This window comes from Pteronotus mesoamericanus, unplaced genomic scaffold, assembly GCF_021234165.1.
Source record: "Pteronotus mesoamericanus isolate MK-2021 breed Mesoamerican mustached bat unplaced genomic scaffold, CSHL_Meso_final scaffold_167, whole genome shotgun sequence".
In the NCBI taxonomy this organism is placed as follows: domain Eukaryota; kingdom Metazoa; phylum Chordata; class Mammalia; order Chiroptera; family Mormoopidae; genus Pteronotus; species Pteronotus mesoamericanus.
Genome location: NW_026555308.1, coordinates 28557335 through 28579405, shown reverse-complemented (window position 1 = coordinate 28579405; position 22071 = coordinate 28557335). Strand labels below are relative to the sequence as shown.

The following is a 22071-nucleotide window of genomic DNA, read 5'->3' as shown; positions in this document are numbered from 1 at the left end:
ATGAAGCACTGAAATCAACCAGTCCAAACACAGGAAGCACCCTCCTTCTTTAAGGCTTTGGCTCTTGCCTTCCATCTCACTGCAGTGCTTTTTGCCACCGATGTGTGCACAGACTGCTCCCTCATCTCCTTTAGTGAGGCCTCCCAGCTCACTCTATTCAGTTACAAACTCCCGCGTTACCTGGGCCCACTCCCATGCTTTATCATTCTCTATTGCATTTACCAACCATCTAATGCGTAGTTAAGTTCTCACTTAACATTAAAAATAGGTTCCGTGATTTAAAGTGAAATGACGAATAGAAAACCAATTTTACCATAGGCTACTTGATATGAGTTTATCTAATCAACATTATAACAAAAAGAAGTTCAATGAAACGTTATTTGGGGACCTGCTGTACTCTGCATATTACTAATTTTATGTAATTAGTAGTATTTTATGTCTACCCCACCTCTTAGAAAATGAAAACTCTTATGAGGACAGGAAACTTTGTCTGTATTGCTCTCTGCTATACCCTGACACCTTATAAGGCCTGAGATAAAGTAGGTGTTCAAAAAGTATTTATTAGAAGGAAAGGCGGAAGGGAGAAAGCAAATGGGGAATCAGTTAATTCTGTACATTTTGCATGAAACAGTCTAGTAAAACAATTTAATGACATGTCAAATAAATGGCTGGCTGACTGAGTTTTTACACATTTTATCTACTTTCTCTATGTCACAAGATTTACCCCCTTGGAATATCATCCCTATCAAAGAAACCTGTATCTGCCTATTTCAGGTAATATTATACTCCATGCTGGGAGTAAACACCCGGCGAATATGCATATACCTGCTGAATTAAATATGCTATTTGGTTGGTTGTTATACCTGTGTACCAGATAAGAAAAGTTATTATCTGTATACTGTATCTTTGCATTGAACATTCGTAATATTAGGAAACCTTTCTTTGAAGATTAGAATCCCTATCAGCTAGTTGGCAATAATATGAAACAGACAAGAAGCCATTATAAAAAAAAAAAACTTTTTAATTCTGATTGCCAAATTATTTAAGGCAGGTATAAAAAAGGAAAGCATTCAATATACATTTTACATAAAATAAACTAGATTACAGCATAAAACAAGTAACCAGGCAATGGCATTAAAGTCTCTCTCTTCTAAAACTGGATAATTGTAAACATTAAAAAAAAAAAAAAATAAGGACTGCAGGACTATTCAAGTAATAGAACAATCACAGATGTCTCTGGTATGCAGGCTATTGGGTTATTTGCCATTCAAGATTATCAAAAAATGACACCTCATTATTCACAGATGCTCACTATTTCCCCATTTTAATCTTTACATTATGTACAACACAGTTTTTTTTTTTGTGGTACTGGCAACCCCATGCCTTCCAAAAGTATTTTTCCACAATACACAAGTACAAACAGTGACTACAGAAACATTTTTACACTGATGCGTCTTTAACAGGAGCCACCAAATAGACATCTAAATTGTACCAAGTGTCATCATCACAGTTAGCCTTTCTGAGGGGCTTACGGGAAATATATGAAGGATATGCAAGGTTCAGGCACACTGATACATAACATTATTTATTTACAATTTAAAAGGAAAAGGAAAAGAAAGTAAGCAGCCTTTTGCGGCTAACACTTTTCAACATGACAAATACATTTTTTTTATTTCCTTTACTGAGTGGTTTGCAACTTGGCAGCAGACCCTGTGTGTGCGAGCCTGGTTACTGATACAAAAAGTAAAGAATATATATATATGTATATATACATATATGTATACGTATATATATATATAAAACAGAAGTTTAATTACAGCAACATTTGTTACTCTGTGATAAAATCTGTAATTTACAAAAATGAAATGACTGGTTTTTGCCTGCCATTAAGGCATTTCAAATTAACACCATGGAACTGATGTCTGTATAAAGCGCTTCCCCATGTGATCCAGTCACATGACAACGTACATTTCCAATCTTGTTATTCTCTGCAAAAGAAAAGACAACCTTAGCATGCGGTTCTATCTACATTTGACACTGCAAATATGAAAACCATAAGACTGATAGGCTTATTTTAGTTCAATTCATGGAATTCAATTCCGTAAGTGAATGAACACAAGGTAATGACATACATTGTGAAAATATATTATTTTCCTTTTCAAAACACTTGAGGGATAATTAAAATAAAGAACAAATATCACCTTTAGCATTATGAAAATAAGCTTCTCCATTGGAGAGTTTATTTTTAAACATAATAACACAAAGGGAGTCATAGTGAATTATTTTAACAGAGCTATGAGGATAACCTAAGAAACTTTTAACTGTTTAAAAAACTGATCAGTTAAATGCTAATCCACATTACAGCTATAGAAATGAGGTTTAGGGAATACAAACTGCATGTGAACCATAGTGTGGCATAAAAGCACATTCATTACAATCATATAAAAACCTCAGGCCCTACGTTTTTAGTCTAAAACGCCTATACTTGCTTCCTCCCACCCACTGAGATATCTCTATCCAAAAAACTGTTTCAAAATGATTCAAGGATGTTTACCTTCTTTGTGCAGGAAACATTCCTGATGCAGATGCCTGGGCAGCCACCTGCTGAGAGGCAACGAGGGCAGCAGAGGTCAAGCCTAATGGGGAAAAAATGCAGGGTTTCTGTGACATTCGGAAAGATAAGAGCGGAGACAGTCCCAGCGGTGAAGGGCTGCGGACCCGAGAGCAGTGACACGTCTGTTCCTGAGCACACACAAAACAGTTCATGCAGCAAGGACAGAGTACAAACCCCTTGGCCTAACCATTATCTATCCCTGTATCAGATCCTCTGGGTCTTCTTAACAGCCATTCAGAGAGAATACAGCATTCCATCTGTCTGGCTCTGCATGGTGCTAAGTGGTTTCCACGCATTCCTGAATTGGAAGCTCAGGAGAAATAATAGGTACCAGGTAACAACAGGAATCAAAAGTCACAGTGCATTATAGAAGCAACACGCTATTTGCTTAGAATATAATACTTCGGTAATAACTTTTATCACTTTAACACTTTCCCCAGTGATGGAACACAATGCATCCCATAAGGTACATGGAATCAGTGAACCACACTCAGAAATAGTCCTCATTTTCACCATGCAAGAGAAAGGTAACCGTCAGAGAATGTGATAGCTCCCAATGTCATGAAGTTGCCAATAGGACATTCTTTGTAATTCTATAGAAAACAATTCTGGAAAAACAAAGGAAACAAAAGTAGAGGAGGTCTCTCTCTTCCTCTATGTCCTTTATGTTCTCTTTTCAACACCCTAGTTGACACCAAGTAACATGAGTTGAGTAAATAAAAATGACCCTTTCACATCTGTATAGCACTTCCCACTTTTGCAAGCACCTTCAAACATAACATTTTGTATGCATAAAAGCAGAGTAAGAGGCAACTTGGCAAGCACTATGGACAGAACTGTGTCCTTCCAGTATTCCTGGTTGGAAGTCCTAACTCCCAGTGTGACTGTATTTGGAGATGGAACCTATAAAGAAGTAATTAAGATTAAATGAGGCCATAAAGGTGGGTCCCTCATCCAACAGGATGTGTGTCCTTATAATAGGGGACATCAGAGAGTAGCTCCCCATTCCCATCCCTGCCCCCAGCCCAGATGTAGAGAAAGAGGTCAGATGAGCACACAGCGAGGTGGCTGCTGCCTGCAAGCCAGGAAGAGCTTCTACCAAAACCCGCCCATGCTGGCACCCTGACTGAGATTCCCAGCCTCCAGAACGCTGAGAAGATAAATCCTGTTGTTTTAAGTGTGGAGGCCCTGGAGTTTTGTCATGGCAGCCCAGGCTACAACAGCAAGACCCTAGCAGGTGATCTGCTGGAGGCGCTGGTGTTACAGCCTGCCCGCTGCGTGGTGTCGGTGTCAGGACAAGTGGCACATGCTCAACTGAAACACCAGGAACTGAAGGCCCCCTCATGTCATTTGTATCGAGTTTTAAAAGATGTTTCTCCATCTTTAGTGGAAGAGTCAAAGCAGCGAAGGGCTGTGAAGAGTCCCAGAATTAGGTTATTAAAAAGTGTTGAGCCTGATCACATTACTTCTGTTACTTTCATGGGAAAAGAGCAACTTAAAAGGCCTACAGAAATTCGGGACAAGTGTAGTCTCACCAACGCCTCCCACCAAGCCTCCCTCTTCCCCACGGTTGCCCTCAAGGAGCTATCTGATCTTCTGATTGTTATAGTCAGTGCCCCAGACACTGGCCGCCACCCTCAGTGTGTGAGATAACAGCAAGCCGCTGATAACATCAACAAGTGACAATTATTAAGTGGTAGCAATTTTGTGTCTCGGTAGAATACAAAGATGTGGGATAGCCTTAGTTTTGCCACTAGGAAATACTAGCAAGCACGAGTTAAAAATCCTGCCCAGAGCTGTTAACTCAAAGCTCACTATCTTTTAAGACATGAAAGGCAGTTTGGGCGACTGTCTTCCAAAGCAGAATGAAGAAAGGTTCCATAGAGCTGCTGACCTTGGAAAGGGTCGTATTGACCAGGGATTAGTGGGTAACCCATGCCAACGTGGGTGTGGTGATGCGTATGCAGGTGCCGCTGGCCGAAGGGGGAGTGGCGGTCCCTCTCCCTTTCTGCTTCCCGTTCCCGCTCAGCTGTAGCCTTCTCCACCGGCTGGAATAGAAAAGGGTGGGCGATTTCCCCATTAATTCTCTGAGAAAAAGTAGTAGGAGTATCACCTTTGTCCCTTCAGCAATATGTGTTAATGATTAAAAATTAAACACAGATACTGGAAATTACTTATTTGTTGAACATCAACTCAAAAAAAATGCTTTGGTTTCTGCTGGAATTAGGTCAAAACTAAAGAACTGGTCCACCAAAAGCAGCATCAATGTTTTCCTCAAATGACTGAAGAGGATTCCTCTCTCTATTCATTCATAATTGTAGGTTTAGAATCCACACATTTGCTTCCCAGAAACAACTTTAAAATATGGACCAAGGAAAAGAAGTAGTTGTAGAAATTTCTTCAAGACCAAGTCTTCTGATTACTCTTCTATTTCATGCACATTTTGTGCAGAGAATCTATCTCATAATTTTAACTATTTTTGTTTGTTCCAATGAACACATACCCTCATATTACATGCTAGTGTTGAGTACAGAAAATCACTGCCCTATGCCTCCAATAGCTTTCCAGAATCTCTTCATTTCTGAATGCTCAGAGGAGCTCTGTTCTCCCAAGGACATAGTTTGGTTAAGGATCATGTATTTTTTGATACATTTCTACCCACCAGAGCTTAACCACCCTTTCACTAAAATTCTTTTTATCACTTGGAAAAAAAAAATCTTTGCACTAGAAGGAGTACTCTGAAAAAGATTCATAAATCATCTTTTCTAGTTTCTTTAGAGCATCTCTGGTGGCCTCACTCTCATCAGAGACCCTATGTTTTACTTTATTCCAAACTTCTCTTTCTCTCCAAGAACCACATCCTTTCTTTTGTCTCTCTTCACAACAGTCCTTTTGGGGGCTGGGGATGGGAGGGGGACAGTGGTGTCAGCAGAGCCATGTTTCACAAAGACACGCATTTGCATTACTTCAGCGGAGTTACAGGAACAGGACGATGAGTCAAGGCCAAAAGACAGCAGGTGCAGCCACCATTCCTTAGGCAAGTGGCCCACTCTGGCATACGCCAGTGCATCCAAGTATCTTGCATCACAAATATTTTGCACCCGAAGTTGGTTCCTATGAATTTAAGTGTCCATGTAACAAGCATCCTCCTGGGAAGGCAAGGTATAGATTTTGCGACAGAAGAAACCTGTGACTATGGTACACCCTTTAACAATTTTGTTTCCTCACGTGTACAACCACCTTACTTTTGAACATTCCACTGCATGCCCCTCCTTATCCCCCCAAACACAGTACTTTTAAATGACAACAAAAGGAGGCTTACAGCAGGAGACTTGCTGCGATATTGGCTGGCGTGCTGCTGGAGCAGGTCCAGTGCTTTAGATTCAGTGGTAGGTTTCGTGTTGATGCTAGGGCTGGTATTGACTTTCTCTGCCTCTTCTCTCCCTGACATCTTCCCATAAACAGGATAATGAAATCCTGGAGAGAGATAGGCCCCTGCAGATAAACAACAAATGCCACATCAAGTTATGAGCTATGTCTTAAAAAAAAATCATTTGTATGACATGAATTTGGGATAAGAATCATAGATCTTAACATAGGGGATTACATTAAGAATGGGCTACATCATCGTTAAACTGTATCAAGGTTCTCCAATTTTCTTCTCCCAGTTAATTCATCCTGATGAAGGGAGGTTATAAACAGAATTGAGCTTACAGCCATTTCATACATTTATGTGCCTGCTTAAGTGAAAGGAATAGTAACTATAATGATTATGACAGTAAGTACTTAGAATATTTTCACAGGCAATAAAGTATCTGTCAGTCTAACAGCTATAGCGGCCTATCAGAGACTATGGAAACAATAGCTGAGGACTCTTGACAGTTCATCTTAAAGAACTCTTACATGAAATCAGTTTCATTTTTGGGACGTTAAAGCAGCATAAAAACAAGCAAAACAAATGTCACTCTTGAAGCATCTAATCATGTATCCTGAGTTCTTAATAGCTAAGATTCAAACACAGCCTCTTCCCTCCAAGATAGTGAGAACCCACAACACGTACCAGGGTAACTGTGCATTAGGACGGGAGAAACAGCCCGGTAGGCAGGGTGGCTGGGGTCATACATCTGTGGGTAAGGATAAGCATGCAAGTACTGAATGTAGGACTGATGCTGACTCATGGGCGACGACACAGCCACTCTTGTTCCCCGAGAGTCCTTCCAGTTCACAGGAGTCTTTCGATCATCATTTTTCAGCTTGCTCTCCTCCATGGATTGAGAGTCAGGGCGCTTGGCCTCTTTGGGCTCCTCTTTAATGCTGGTTAGTGATACGGGAAGGCCGGGCACACCACTCTCTTTATTGGGAGTTTTCCTGGGACTATCCTCTTTTAATTTCTTTTCTCTATCAAGGTCTTCTGACTTTTGCTGATCCAGGTATTTGGGCTGATAAACGTAATGATGCCACGTCCTTGAATCTGGATCCTGATTTTTCAGAAAGAGATTTGTTTTAAAATTTTGATTTTTAAGAAAAACTCATTAATCATTCTGACAGCACTACTACTATTACTTCTAATACTACCTTAACAATTATTCACGTGCTAGCACTGAACAGAGCTTTACCTCCTACACAGAATACTGTATTTTGCTGTGTATAATGTGCACTGACTATTTTTGGCCCAAAATTTCAGGAAAAAAAGCTTTTAATTTTTCAATTCAATTTTTTATTTATTTATATTTACATAGCTTTTTACTATAAAGGAATTTTAGCATTTATTTTTGAACATATTATGGTACAAGAAGTTTTATGTAACAAATATTTACAAAACGAGGATACAAGGCGTATCAGGTATATAATGCACATCCTTTGTTTTCCCTCAAAAATTTGGGCAAAAAAGTGTGCATTATACACAGCAAAATATGGTAATAGATGGGCGTTATTACTGATCACTTTTACAGGAGACAAAATGAAAGCTTTTCAAGTTCCAAGTAACCCCAGGTCATGCTGCTGCCCGCGTGTGCAGATGGGCTTCAAAGCCGGGTCTGCTGGAATTCAGCGGCGGGCCCTTGATGTCATTTCTCTACTTAGTATAACATCCTCAGACATATTTAAAGCAATTCTCATTTTCCTTTTAATATCTTACACAGATGAAAAGAGTTTTTAAAACAACAGCTCAAGCTAGTAATAGTAAATTTAAGTCATTACTAGAGCAATTAACATCGTTTAGAGGGGAAAAAGTACTGGTTTCCTAACACATTTTCTTCATCCGCAGCTGAGGCTTAGTGGATCAGCTCACGCCTCATTGCATGCTAATATCTTAATCAAAACAAAATTTCAAATTAATAGCACACCTTATGCTTTTTCTATTAGAAAACAAAGCCATCTATAAACCCCCTTCTCCAAATTGTGCAGTTCTAATACAGCCCTGTGAAGCCACAGCCAAAGTTGGGCCTCAAGAAGGGCCTTTGTGACCCCCATCCCATTCATGATCTGAACCCCCTGGGTATTTAGGTCCTGAGTGAACATTCAAAATTGGGCCTGAGGTCTGATTTTTGGACAGAAATGAACATGAAAAAAGGATTTTGTTGCTCTGATTCACCAAGGGCATCTAAGCATGGGAGTGGGGTAGGGGTGCCGGGAAATTCCAGAATTAATACTCGCGGGACTACAGTGAGTCAGGATGTCTGAACCATGACAGAAAGTGCTAGCACATGTGTGATTTCACGGGGACCAAGTTCCAGGTGTTTGCACATGTAACCTCAGGTTGGCGGGGCTCTGGGATGGCTGCCTGAGGCACATCTACCCAGCACTGAGCTCGGCTTTGGGGCACTTAACAAAGGTGTAAAACCAAAATCCAGACATCTCAGACACCATGTGAAAGACATCTGGAACCCAAATTTTACTACAAAGTTGAGTGGGAAATGTGAATTTAGCAACCCAGTTTTAACATTCCTAAAAAAGGCCAGTAGATATTTATAAATGTAGAACAACAAATATTTTAGAGCTCAGACTCAGAATCTCAGTGTTAAATCAGAAGGAAACTCTGTGGCCATGTTGCAGAATTCCCTCACTTTGGACTCAGTAACAAATTTAGGGACCGTGTCAGATTCAGTTAGTTAACAGCATCAAGGAACACAAAAAGCACACGTCTACGGTTCTTTTTAGGAAACTGTGAGTAATGTACACTTAAGAGGTACACAATAACTCCTGAGACAGTTTTTTTAAAGTATTTTTCAAGAGAAGAGAATCGACCCTAATGAACCCTTGGTTTATTTCCTGTGAAGAAGCTCTAACCACCAAGCCCAGACATGTACAAGTCTCAGACTGCTCTCTCCCTGTGGGGGCCATGCTCCACAATCTTACTTGTTTAAATCTCGAGGTTGGGTCTACACCTGTCTGCTTCATAGAGTCCATGACAGATTTCATTTCTACAGCCTCCTTAATAAGCTGGTGGTTTTCCATCTGCTTAGCTTTGAAGCTGTCGGCCTGAAGCTGCTGCTGGTGATTGGAGAGAAGCTGCGATTTACCTGTCTCCTCAGTTTTACTAGGCACTGATGGCCCTAGTTTAGAATGGTTTTTGCTAGGCTCTGGAGTAGAGGGAGCTTTTGAGATTGTGGCCGATGGCATATTTTTCTGTTTACTGTCCTCCTTGCCCAGCTCTTTCAAGGGGAGCTCATTTTTCCTTTCACAGTCTCCTCTCCCAGTCTGGGCCATTTTCTGCTCTGCCAGCCTCTGGTCCTCATAGTATTTCTCATACTGCTGTCTGTAGGCAGGGCTGGTGGCCATCAGAGACTTCTGGTCCATATAGAGTCCATAGGCATACTGGCCATAATAAAGTGACTGAGCCAGGGCAGGGTGTCTCTGTGTGATCACCGACTGGTGCTGAGGCTGTAGGGACGCTGAAGTGTGGTCCACTCTCTTGGCATCCAGCTGCTCTGCCTTGTCTTTCCTTTCTGCATCTTCTTCAGACTCCTTCTTGATCTTCATGCCCTGTGTGTTCCCACCATTCCCAGCTGCAGGGGCGCCGACCTGCCCAGGGTGCATGTAACTTGGAGAATAGTAAGGATCGTAGCCATGGTAATAAGGAGAATGGGACTCTTTCATTTGAGATGATTGTGCTGTAGCTGAAGAATGCCCCTTCACAACACCGTCCTTACTAGAAATGATATCAGATGGGGAACTGGCTTTTGACCTCATGCCTTCCGACCTGCTGTCAGAGCCACCATCATCGGCGGCATCGGATATGTCCGAATAGGCGGGGCTGCTCGTCTTGGCTGCGGAACTCTCGGACCCATTTTGTGTCAGCACATGCAGCGGGGCCATCGGCGCCTGCCCGTTCACCAAAGTGCTGCACTCCATTCTCGAGGCGCTCCCTATGGAAGGGCTGGGAGCGTTGTCTGTGAACGTGTAAACCTTATCAGCCTCGGCTTTGATACTGGCCATTCGGCTCTCTTGAGACTCTGACAGTCCATTAGCCAGCCCTTCATTCTTGTTGAGATGGTCCTTTAAAAAATGCCCAGACAAATCTTTCCCAGCTCCCTTGGCGTCCTCTAGTTTACCCAGCTTTGCATCTATTTTCGGGCTTCCTGTCTCTTTCCCTTCTTTGTCTTTGAGCTTTCGCTTTTCTTTTTTCTTTTTGTCTTTGAGCGACACAAGAGCTGGGTTCACGGTGACGGGCTCCCCCATAACGGTGGGCTTTGGTTGAATGGGTTTTAACGGAGGGCTCTTTGGTGTGGCCTGGACAACAGTGGTGGTGAGGGAGGGCAGCCCAGGTATTGTCCCCGTGGTGGTGCTTGTAAAGGCCGCAGTGGGAATAGCGATTAGTTGCGGGGGAGTGGGGGCCGGGGCTGGGGCAATGGGCCGGGCAGTCTTCAATTTGGAGAGGTTTTTGTCCATTTTGCAATTGTTGGCTTTTTTGCCCTTTTCTTTATCTCCCATATTCTTCTTGTCAATTAATCCTTCTGCTTCCAGTTTGGGCATTTCGGCAGCCAAACTGCCGTCTGCTGCCGAACAACTGTCTAGTGCGGCCGTCATGTTGGAGATGACCGGGAGGTTGTTCAATTCACTGTTAAGGCCCTTCTTTTTGCCAGAATTCTTCCCAGCTTTAGATCCGATAACAGAACCTGGGCCGTTGCTCATCAGCTCCCTCTTCCCCTTGGGAGTCCCAGGGGGGTTCCCTGAGCCAGGGGATGCGGGCGCCTTCACTTGGTCATAAGCTGATACGCTTGTGCTTGGCTCACCACACTCCAGGGCCACATTACTCAGGGCCTCCTCGCAGTCCGAGATCTTGTCCTCACTGTCAGGTTCAAACTCCAGCTTGTTTTCTGGGTCTAAGTGTGCATGAGCCTGGTGGTATCTCAGGCCATTAATGTGCTTGTACTTTTTGTTGCAGTTTGGGTGGGGACAATCGATTAATACTGGAGAGGAGCAGCCTTGGTCCAAAAAAGTAGTATCTGGTTTCCCTTGAGGGGTGGTGGGAGTACTTCTAGAATTTGTGCGGACACGCTTCCCAGGCTTATTGTCCTCGGAGCTGGAGTTCAGGTCTAGCTCCATTGGAGGCTTGTTTTTCCTTTTGTTGGTGGAGGAGGGGCTGGCTTTGATGTCTTCGGTGGCACAATTTGGGGGTGTCCTTCGCCCGCTGGCATTGAGGCTGCCCCGTCTCCCTTTCCCATTGGCCCCCCCTCTGTTCTTGTTCTGCAGCCCTCTGGACTCTGTGAAGCTGGCCTCCGAGCCTGGGGCAGCTGCAGCAGACCTGGCTCTCTTCCCTCGGCCCCGGCCCCCTCTCATCTCCAGGTCGCTTGTCGGTGACTCACAGAACCTAGGGAAGCAAGTAACAGACATCAAGATGAGCAGCCCCCAAAAAGCCATGTGAAAACACAAGGCACACAATGCAGCAAAGAGCAGTCAACACCCCAACAGCTTGACGGCTGGGCCCAGATAAGGGAAAAGACACCCTATTCTTCCACTGACAATTTCAACACCTGCAAAAGAACAGGCTACCAAAGGCTTATAGTCTTCCTCAGAGAAACCACAGAAAAACAGCTCAGGTAGCCAGCTTCAAATCCAGTTCAAATTCCAGTTTTGAGAAAAGAAGAAAACAAAGAAGGGAGAGAAGGGGGCAGGGAACAGTGATCTCCTGACAGAAAAGAAATCTAGCATCTGCATTTTACTGTGTTCAATCCTGAATTGTTCATTTCCCTTATGCTTGGTTTCAATTACAGGCAGACTTTTATGTATTATTCATCTCTCTCTATAGTTTCCTTGCAAAGAGAGGATGGGGAAGGAGAAGGGGAGGAGAGGAAGGAGGAGAGAAAACAGAGCCTGAAATAAAAGGCCCCGTGCATACCTGGGAGGGGCCCAGTCGTGCTTGGTGCAGTCCAGTAGAGTCCCTACGTAAGTTTTGTTCCTCCACGTGACATTGACCACTAGGACACCTGCAGGTGTGGGGAATGAAGGGGGGCCATGGTTAGCACCCAATACTCTTTTTTCCAGTACATTTATTATTACTGTTACTATTGTTATTACTATTATTATTACCATTACTATTATTATTTTTTTACCAGCAAAGTTTTATTCTCATTTGCTTTCAAAAGCTGTGGTTTGCATTCTTCCTCTTTCTGGTTTCAGTGACCTCAAATGAAAACCCACAGGAAATGTGTGTGTGTGTGTGTGTGTGTGTGTGTGTGTGTACTCATGTGCACACAGTACAAAAGGGTAAGGCTGTGTGTGAGAGTGTAATCAAGATACTGCTGACAGGAGGAAATGGGTTTTGCCATGTCCTGCTGTAAAATAGCAACACTCACCTCTTAATTTTTCTATTATTACACATAATTGCTTTCGTTTGGCAAGCAGCCAACAAAAACTAAATGCCAGTTACCAGTGCTTAAACCAGGAGGTGACTGAAAGGAATTGGTTTTGTTTCTAATTCAACAATATAAAATAATTGTGATTTTTACTTAGAAGAAATCATGTGGGTACACAAATACAGGTATAGCGAAGGAAAGCAAGGGCTTGGAGTCCAGATAGTAGACAATCAGCTACGATTTCTAGTTCCTAATCCTTCACTCTCTGGTTTTGTGAGACACGAATCAGCCTTGGTACAGTATCTGGTTTACTGTTTGGTCTTGCTTCATTTTAAAACTCCTAAAATAGCCCTCTTAAGAAAATAAATGTGCACAATAGGTTTGCTCTTGGGGTTATCTTTAGAATCAACTTTAGTAGAATCAACTTGCTATAGAAGATGAGAAAAAAAAAAATCTCAAACCAGCACACTTGTTTCCTGAAAGCCATTCTGCTTTTCCCTACTGCTTTGCAGAGAGACAATTTAATTTAGCACTGCATCTGTGAATTAGGAAACTTAAGTGCACTTAGTATACCAAATGTCGCAGGGAAACAAAATATAACATCTTCTTTATTTCACTGGAGGACAAGAGCCATATTGTTTTTTAAATCACTCCTTTACAGCATATTTTTGCAAGGACCTAGATTTTGAGACATATTAAAAAAATGAAGTATTTAAGTGAGCCTTTGTTTTCTTTTCTGTACTTATCCCATCTCCCCCTACTGTTTCTTGGAAACACCAAGGGACACTACTCAAAGTCAGTTCCTAGCTGGTTTCCTCACTTGCTCACTGCCATTTTGAATTTTACAGAAAACCCATATTGGACTCCTTTATGGTAAGGGATACCTCACAAGGTAAGAGTCATTTCCTTGAGAGCATTTTAACAGCAGGTAAAATGTTTGAATGGTTGGGACTCAAGCAGTGGGGAAGAATTTCTTTCAGAAGTTTCAAAAAGAGTTTTAAAAATTGTTTCCCATATGGTCTATGTTGCTATTACTTAGGTGACAGCTGAATTTACTCACTAGCAATAGTGTAGCAGGAGGGGGAAAAGCAAGCATGGGTAACGCAAGCATTTCCTCAGATCGAGGGTGATTTCATTCTAATTCCCTCAGGAAAAAAATTATTTAAAAAAACCACTGAGAACAAAAATTCACATTGGGATGAGAATCAATGGTAATTAGGCATTTTGTCAAAATTTGCACAAGACAACAATTGGAGGAAAGGATTCTTTAGGAGCACGTCCCATCAGGAAAAGGGAGGGGGCTGAGAGGAGATGAAGGGGAAGACAAAGCTGGTTTTCTCATCATCTGCTCTCTGGGGCACTGTGTGTGGTGTCAAAGACCTTTGCAGCTGCTTAAAATTCTTTAGCATGTCAGCTATATTTACAGTGCAGGAATATATCGGTATTGCCAGAAGGTTACTGCATTTCAGCTTTCCATGCAATAGGCTGAAATCACTGCATTCCAGAGTCCCTGATGTAGCACAAATGTATAATTAAAATTGCTTGAAAGGAAACATGAAAGAAACAACAAACCTTCCATTCTTGCAGTAATAAAATTAAAAACAGGAAAAGTCTGCACAGACACTTAACATTTGTCTGCAGTGAAAGGCTTTTGTTATTGCTTTTCCCCTAAGGGTTTCGCGGTTCCAGCAAACGCTGGCCACTGATTGGCCAGCGCCTGCTGGGAACGTTCGCGTCTGATTGGCTGGGCTGAGGGCTGCTTCAGGGAGCAGCAAGGCAGCGGCAGAGGATAAAGGAGATTGGCGGAGGGAGGACGTTGCAGCCTGCGGTGGCGGGCTGGCAGGCCAGGAAGGGAAGTGCGTGACAAACTGGGCTTTCCAGAGTGGGCTGCCCGCACGGCCCCGCTCCGTCGATCACCTCGGCCTGGTCGGTGTGGTGTGATGAAAGCTACGTCTGCATGACCGTGCTGATTTACCACTACGACCCACTCTGCGCAGCTCCACGCAGCCCATCAGCCCACAGCGAACCCACAGAATCTAATTCCTGGTCTCCAAAAAGGACAAAGGGAAACTGGGGGCCAGGGAGAAGGCAGGGACCCCAAACAAGCAAATCCTTGGTTATCAGGGGCTACTATTTAAAGCTGTCACAAAGACTAAACCCCAGTTGCAACTTCCACACTGTAAAATTATTCACATTGCCTGACACTATTTCTAGAAGCCACACAAACAGACCTTTTACCTAAGTACAAGTATTATTATTATTAGCACTCGATGGAAAAAAAATCCTTAAAGTCCTTTTTCAATTTCAAAGGGCTTCAATAGGTCAGCTTTATTTTTCTAGGAGTTCTCTGTATTTAAAATGCTCAAAATAAATGCTCTACTCCCGGGGAGATTTTGAACTGTCTCCATTGGGCTGTGCTAGTTAAATATGTGTGCTTGTGTCTATTTTTCTTTATATGTACAAGTCACATCACAATGCCACAGAGTATTTACATCCACCTAGAATTCACATGAAACCATGCACAAGCACATGTTTACACAGCCAAATCTGCTGCTCTAGGTTGGAATGGAGGCTTCCTGAATGCTTCCCATAAATTACACGGTGTATTGTTTCTTTGTAAGGAAACCTACAAGTTGTTTAGACAACATCTTATTGTGAAAGACCAAACATAAAAGTGATGTTTCAGCTCTAAAAGATGTACATGGTTTATCATTTTGCTGAAGTGTCAACATCTTGAATACTTTGTAACCCATGGTAATAGAAAGCAAACTCTAATTTTTTTTAAAGACATAAATGTTTCAAGTGAAAATTAGTCCTTTAAAAGTACAAATGTGAATTTTATAAACCTGGACAGTTATATTTCTGCTTTAATTTTTATGTACATTGGAAATAAATATACATTTATTCCAAAAAAGATTTAATATTTCTTTTAATGCACACTTCTTTCAAAAATCCATCCTATGAGTGAGCTAGCTAGCTGCCAGGGACAACCTATACAAGTCCTTTTCATCTCTATATTTTCAAGTATCCCACGAGATTTACTATCCTCCCTTTCCACTGATGGACTGGGTGTGGTCTTTCTCAGGATTCTAACAATGCCTGCCCGGTAACATTTTATATTTAAAAAATATCTGACAATTATTACCAATAAAGTATGAATACAGCTGAAGAGAACAATGGATGGTTTGTGAGTGCACTCAACACACAGGACTGTCTTCTTTGATTACGGCTTCGTCTTTGATACTGATACAGAATCTAAGCTGCTGCCCCCTGAAGCATTTATTACCTATAGGACACTTAACAAGAATGTGGTCTGTATTCTATAACCTGAGCCCCTTCCCTCTACAAGTTAAAAAAGCCCTGAGCTCTCATAAGGATTCCATAGTCACGGTGTTCTATTCCTCTTGTCAATACTTAGCAGTTAAGCGGTCCCAGAGAGATGATCCATTAAGCATTTATTGTGCACCTACAGTGTATACACTACCTACTTATTTGGTGCTGTGGAATCAAATCATGTTTTGGCTGAAACTCCATCCAAATTCTATACTTCGAGAGTCTGCAAACTTGTAACTGAACCAACACAAGCATACCCTGTAATCCAGAGTGGAACTATAGTTTGCATATTACCCATACTTAGGGAGTAGGCTCCTTCATCCACCATAGCAAACAAGATCCTGGTTGTGATTTTTGTAGTGCCTACCCTGCCCACAGTCCACGCTCAGACAGGAATCTTAGGGGACTAGGCTCCTAGACCAGTAATCCTAACCCTGGCCTCACCTGACTATTCCCGTGATGGGTAGCAGAGGCAGAGGCAACCAAACAGGGACTTACTTTGGGAATCTGAAATAGTAACATGGAAGGCAAAGTTAGTAATAAGAGTAGAAACCTAAAGGTCACAAAGCACTGAAGGCTGAGAGGACTGTGGTGGGCCAACGCCCGAAGGATGCACTCGCTACGAGATGAGAAAACCAACACTTGTGCGGGCATGTCCCCTTTCTCCATCACTAATGGCACCAAGGACTGCCCTCTTCTGCTTCCAGCCATCTTGTTTAAAAGTTGTTCCTGGTCCCAAACTAAAATCTGTCCAAATACTGTGGTCCTTGCTGTGCCTCCTGATACTCTGGAGAGACAGCCCACCCATCATCCACCTGACAGCCTTTCACCCAGGCAAGGACAATGCCCATGTTGACATTTTCTTATCTCCAATACACACTTTTTTTTCCATCCAGCTTAAACAAGTTTCCTCAGCTATTCTTCATGTCACTTTGAATTCCCATGAAGACAACTTTAAAGCTACCCAGTCCAAATTCCCAAGAAAAGTTAAGGTTCTTATAGAGTGAGGACCAAAGGAAGATAAAATCATCCCCAGTCACACACAAGACCATGCACGCCCCCAGTAAACAGCCTTCCTGGGTCCTCAGTGCACTCCCTACAGTCCTCTCACCAATGAATGCCCACGAGACTCCATGTTTTCCCTCATGTAGCTACTTCTCAGCCTCCCTACCAGGTAGATGTGCCCTGTGCCTCAGTTCTACGAGAGGAAAGTGAGTCAACTAGTATGTGCCACTTCCAGGCCTGGCCTGGCCCTTAAGAATTTCCCGTGTGTGTTCTTCTAATCTCTTCCCCTTTCTGGATGACTGGGGCAGACACTACAGCAACCCTGAAGGCCAAAGATGGCAGAGTCTCAAAGGATCGAAATGACAAGGAGGACCCTCACCGGACAGGAACGCTGAGAGAGTCTATTAGGTGAGCAGCAAATAAACCGTTACTCTGTTTAAACAATATTGAGACGACCTGTCTTACCTAATACAAGGTCCCTTTAACATTTTATGCCACTTACACACACAGTACATCTCTCCCAACTAAACTGCACACCCTGAAAAGAGGAGCAGTGTCTGCACCTACTGCACCTGCGAGGCCAGAGCCCAGCACCCAGGGAGAGTTCATTCAACACTTAGGAACTACCAGGTGGTGACTGAAGAGAATCTAGATTTGAATCCTACTCAGTCCCGTCTTTTTACTGTTCCCATACTTTTTCAATAAGCATAATCTTCCACTAGCTTATAGATGATAGAAATTCTCTGCGGGGAGATTTGGCTCCAAAGATGTTATAAATATGGTTTATGAATTACTGTTTCTGGTATTTGTGACGATGTTTCTTCAAGAACTGGGCAAATGGCTGATTTCCCAGTGGATCAGCATTCTGTTTGTATTACAGTTTAAAGACCGTTTCAGAGTCTTTCAAGTGCCTCATCCCTGGGACAGAAATTCTTTGCCAAGCATTGCAAATGCCGAATTTGGAATCAGACATAGTTTTTTTTGAACTCTTATTCAGACTACCACATCTGGATGGACTTGGTGTGCACTCATGCAGAAAACAGAAACCCCATTCTAATAACAACGAAATATAACCCACTTATGCCACAACCCTTTTTTTTAAGTTTACACATTTCTTTCCTTTTATGTATTTTCTAGTAGAAACATTAGTAACAATAAAAATGCCACAATATGCTGGTTTCATGAGTACAAGATAAAATTCATATATTTCAGATATCATATTACCTTATATTTTTATACAATGTGACTATTGTACAACATATGATTTATCACCCCTCCTTTGTACTGAACTCCCTCCAATAGTTTGTTCTGTGTTCCTGTTGTATCCAATACCAGTACTTTTTAAAAAGCAGAGTCTTGTATAGTACACTTGTTTGTTCATTTTTCTGGCTTCAGAGTTTCCGACCTTCAGATCGGTCTTTCTTCAAAGGACAAGGCTGAGTTTATAATTATTTGGGGAAGTTCTAAATTTACAACTAAGGTTGCCAATGAAATAACAGACAGTCAAAAAGCAGAGGGACTTTCCTAGTATCTATGCCAAGTATATATGGAGCACCAGGACAAGAAAAGTATTGTCACATGACCAGAACATGCAGTACTTTTTTTTCAAGAGCCCTACTGCCGGGCCGAATGTTTGAAGAGTCACTTTAACCACATCCTGTAATCAAACCATCTGGAACACAGTGCTGCGATTAGTCACCCTGAACATTGGGCTTTATCTGAACAAACAGTGTATGGCAATGGAGCTTGGGAGATAGGGCAGTACTAACAAAGGGAAGTGTAATGAAACCCTTTATGCCCTAGTGTGCCGCCACCCCAGCCATTAACCCCAGAGACACACTGCTCTGGTGTTAATGTACTACTTTATGAAAGCACAGTGAGCTTAAAGATTAAAGGACTGAAGGGCTAAAAATTGCTGGTTTGGATAGATGTTCTCTGTCGGCGGCTAGAATATGTTGGCACCACTCTATCTACGTTAATTATAACCTTTCAGATGACAGTTCAGCATTCCCGTTAGGGTTTGGGGTTATTTTCCAGGACATTAGGAACAAGGTTCATTTATGGGAGGGTAGTTATGATTCTTTATTTGCCAGGAGTTAATCTGGACACCGAGGCATTTCTTTTTGGTTCATCTAATTCCTATCCATAAATAACAAGGAAAAAAAAATAAAACCTTAATCTAAATAAATACACTAAACCAACACCAGAAAGCAAAAAATGGTAAAAATGCTGTTCTAATCTACACATTAAAAGATGGTATTCTTTCTTACTTGACTGTGCCTATCTCTTTCAAAAGTACGTCTGATCATCAGATACAATGTCTGGAAATGTTTGTTGTTTTTTTTGAAAGTCTGAAAGGATTTCCCCCTCTAAATATACCAAATAAGCCCTAAAGAAAAAAAGAGAGAAAAAAAAAACACCCATGGCTAAAGAAACCTTGTTTCCCCATGGGTCTTACGGTTTAATACACAAAAGAACACAGAGCCACTTCCATCACTGTCACCTCCCCTGCAGCCTTTGTTCTGAGGCCTGATGAGCTGTATTGATTTGGGAAAATCATTGAGCTTCTTGGAAAACTAGACTCTCGCTTATTCACTGCCATCTATTTCTTTCCCATGAAGACAGGTGGTCAATATCCAGTTGACTGGTCAGCTAAAAGAAGCTCTTGCTGGCTTTTCTTTTCTTGCTTCCCTAGTAACATTATCCTTTCCCACTTCTAGAAAATACAATGGCCTGTTAAGTCTTGTGGGTAAGAAGAGGGAGCAGAAACCAGGCTTTTGTAAGGCACCTGTGGGAGCACTAAGACGCTGTCCCATACATTAGCATGGGAGCCCATGCCACATAGGTGCATGGTGACAATATTTTCACTGACCAACTCTTATACAAATTTAAACATGAACAAGAATGGTGATAGACTAAGATATAACTTTTTAAAAAATCAAATCAATTCAGAACAAATCATTAGAGCTCAATGTTTACCGCAGAAAGAGATGCTTTACTTCTTTTAGATAATCAGTACACATGTTTTAGCAAGTTTCATAGTTATAAGATGACATACATGTCAGTCATTTTGGGAAACAAAGAGCATAATGAAAAAATATCACATAGACCTTTAGAAAGGAATTTTAAACATAATCAGTAATTTAAAATATATGCTTTTTAAGTTAAGCAGATATATATGCTAAAACAATATTGTCCTTGACAGCTTGAGACTAGTTTTGAAAAAAATATATACCACAGTCTTGTAGCCCTTAGTGTTTTGGCAGTTCCTCTAATAGTTTCTGCTAAGGTGCCCAGGGTGCCTGCCCCCTCGGGGATTAGCAGGAGGACAGGGTTAAGGTGACAGTACTGGGAAGGTGAGAGGAGGGAAGAAGACAAGCCCCCTAAGCTGGATTCAACAAAGGCAGCAAGTCATAGACACTTAGCCAGGCTACACCAAAGTCACCTCCAGCACCTCCAAGGGGATGCATTTCAGGCTGTGGTCCATCAATTCTCAGCCAACGCACAGCATGATGAGGCAGTATGCTTGAAGGTGAAGGAAGGGAAGAGGCAGAAGGGAAATCGAGGGACAAGGGGAGACAGAACAGGAAAAAAATATGTCTTCCGAGACAGACATCTGGAGTGAATTAAATGCATGAACTAAATATATATATGTATGGAGTATATGTATATATGTATACATTTGTATAAAGAGGTTTCATTCCTTGTCTTTGATTAAACGTTCCTTGAGGCTTGGTGGCACAAAGACAAGCAACAGCACCACTCTGCTTTCTGCTGCACAGTTGTAAACCTAAATTTTCTCTGCTCCTTTGCAGGCGCATATTAGTTTATCTGAAATATGATGACTTAGATGATTGATTTCTAGTGCCAACAGGTTCCTCAAGCCCTCTCCTTTGTAAGGCACAATTTCCTCATTAGCATAGCAGAATGATTTCTCATTCCCCTTTCCCTCTCTTCATGGGAAGACCAGAGTTCAATGCCAACTATAACAGAATCGACTTACCTCCCCCCATCCAGTCGCACAAGCTTTAATTATTAGCTCACTAGGAGATTATTTCTTCTTCCTTTAAGTAAAAGCATTCCAAAGTTTGGGAAAGACATTGGGTAAGTATTCACTCACCTAGGACTACCGTGAAGCTATGATAATGACATAGTTATTATCTCCTAACAAGTCATTCCTTTAAGAGTGTTATTTTAGGAGATATCTAAGTACATGAGGCCCAGGCATGAAGCACACAACCAGGATCCCCCAGAAGACAGGGAAACAGCCTCTGTGCACCTTCAGACTTGCATGCCACCGAAGATAAGCAGCTGAGAGAATGTAGGCCTTCACATCATCAGACCCTGTCATTTCCTGCACTTGATATTAATTATGAGATCTAACAACTTCTATAGTCAGTATCTCCACAATGCTGTCACTTTCAACTTGAAAAATGGGTGAAGAGAACAGCAAAACTAGGGGTGGGGGGAATTATCCTTAGGGCAAAATGTCCCCCTCTATACCACTCCTCCTAAATAAGAGTACTCTAGGGCTAAAAGGAGGAGGCAGGGTATAAGATACTGTACATTTGCAAAGTCATTTAACCACTACTTGCCACCTCCCTACTTCCTGGGTCAGGCAGCAATCTACTTCTTGCCCAATGCTCGCCCCATGGCAGGATCAAGGCGGGAGGAGCAGGCAGGAAGGCAAAGTAATTATTGAGATGAATGAAAATAAAAGATCCAAAGGAGGCCTGGCCCATGTGACTCTGTTGGTAGGAGCATCATCCCTAGACCAAAAGAGCACGACGGGTTTGATTCCCAGTCAGGGCATAAATCCAGGTTGCAGGTTCAATCCCCAGTCATACAATAAGGCAACCAATCTGCCCTGGCTGGTGTGGCTCAGTGGATTGAGTGCCAGCCTCCAAACTATAGGGTTGCCTATATGATTCCCAGTCAGGGCACATGCCTGGGTTGTGGGTCAGATCCCCAGGAGGGGGCATTCCAGAGGCAACCACACATTGATGTTTCTCTCCCTCTCTTTCTCTGCCCTTCTCTTCTCTCTAAAAATAAATAAAATCTTAAAAAAAAAAAAAAAAAGATGGCAACCAACAGATGTTTCTGTCCTGCATCTTTCTCCATCTTTCTCTTTCTTCCTACCTCTCTAAAAGCAAAGAAAAGATCAAGGAGGTATCAGCCTTCCCTACACCTCTATCACCTAGTATTCCTCACAAACCTAGTGTAGATCAATCTAGGTGGGAGACTAGCAGAGTTTCAGGTTTCAATGCTAGCAAATCACTTGTCAAAACATGTGTAATGTAACTCTAGATTACAGAACTGTGT

The 22071-nt window shown here is 42.1% G+C and overlaps 1 protein-coding gene across 1 annotated transcript in view; it reads right to left on the bottom strand.

Moving 5' to 3' along the window:
- Positions 1-2504: 2504 nt before the first annotated feature.
- Positions 2505-22071, bottom strand: part of ZNF608 (zinc finger protein 608) — a 104588-nt gene continuing 85021 nt past the window's right edge. The window contains exons 4-9 of the mRNA XM_054589887.1: positions 11955-12042; positions 8972-11426; positions 6675-7092; positions 5937-6109; positions 4509-4662; positions 2505-2636 (exon numbers count right to left, since the gene is read on the bottom strand). Coding sequence (XP_054445862.1) covers positions 2551-2636; positions 4509-4662; positions 5937-6109; positions 6675-7092; positions 8972-11426; positions 11955-12042 — 3374 coding nt within the window. The 3' untranslated portion in view covers positions 2505-2550. The remainder of the gene's footprint in view (positions 2637-4508; positions 4663-5936; positions 6110-6674; positions 7093-8971; positions 11427-11954; positions 12043-22071) is intronic.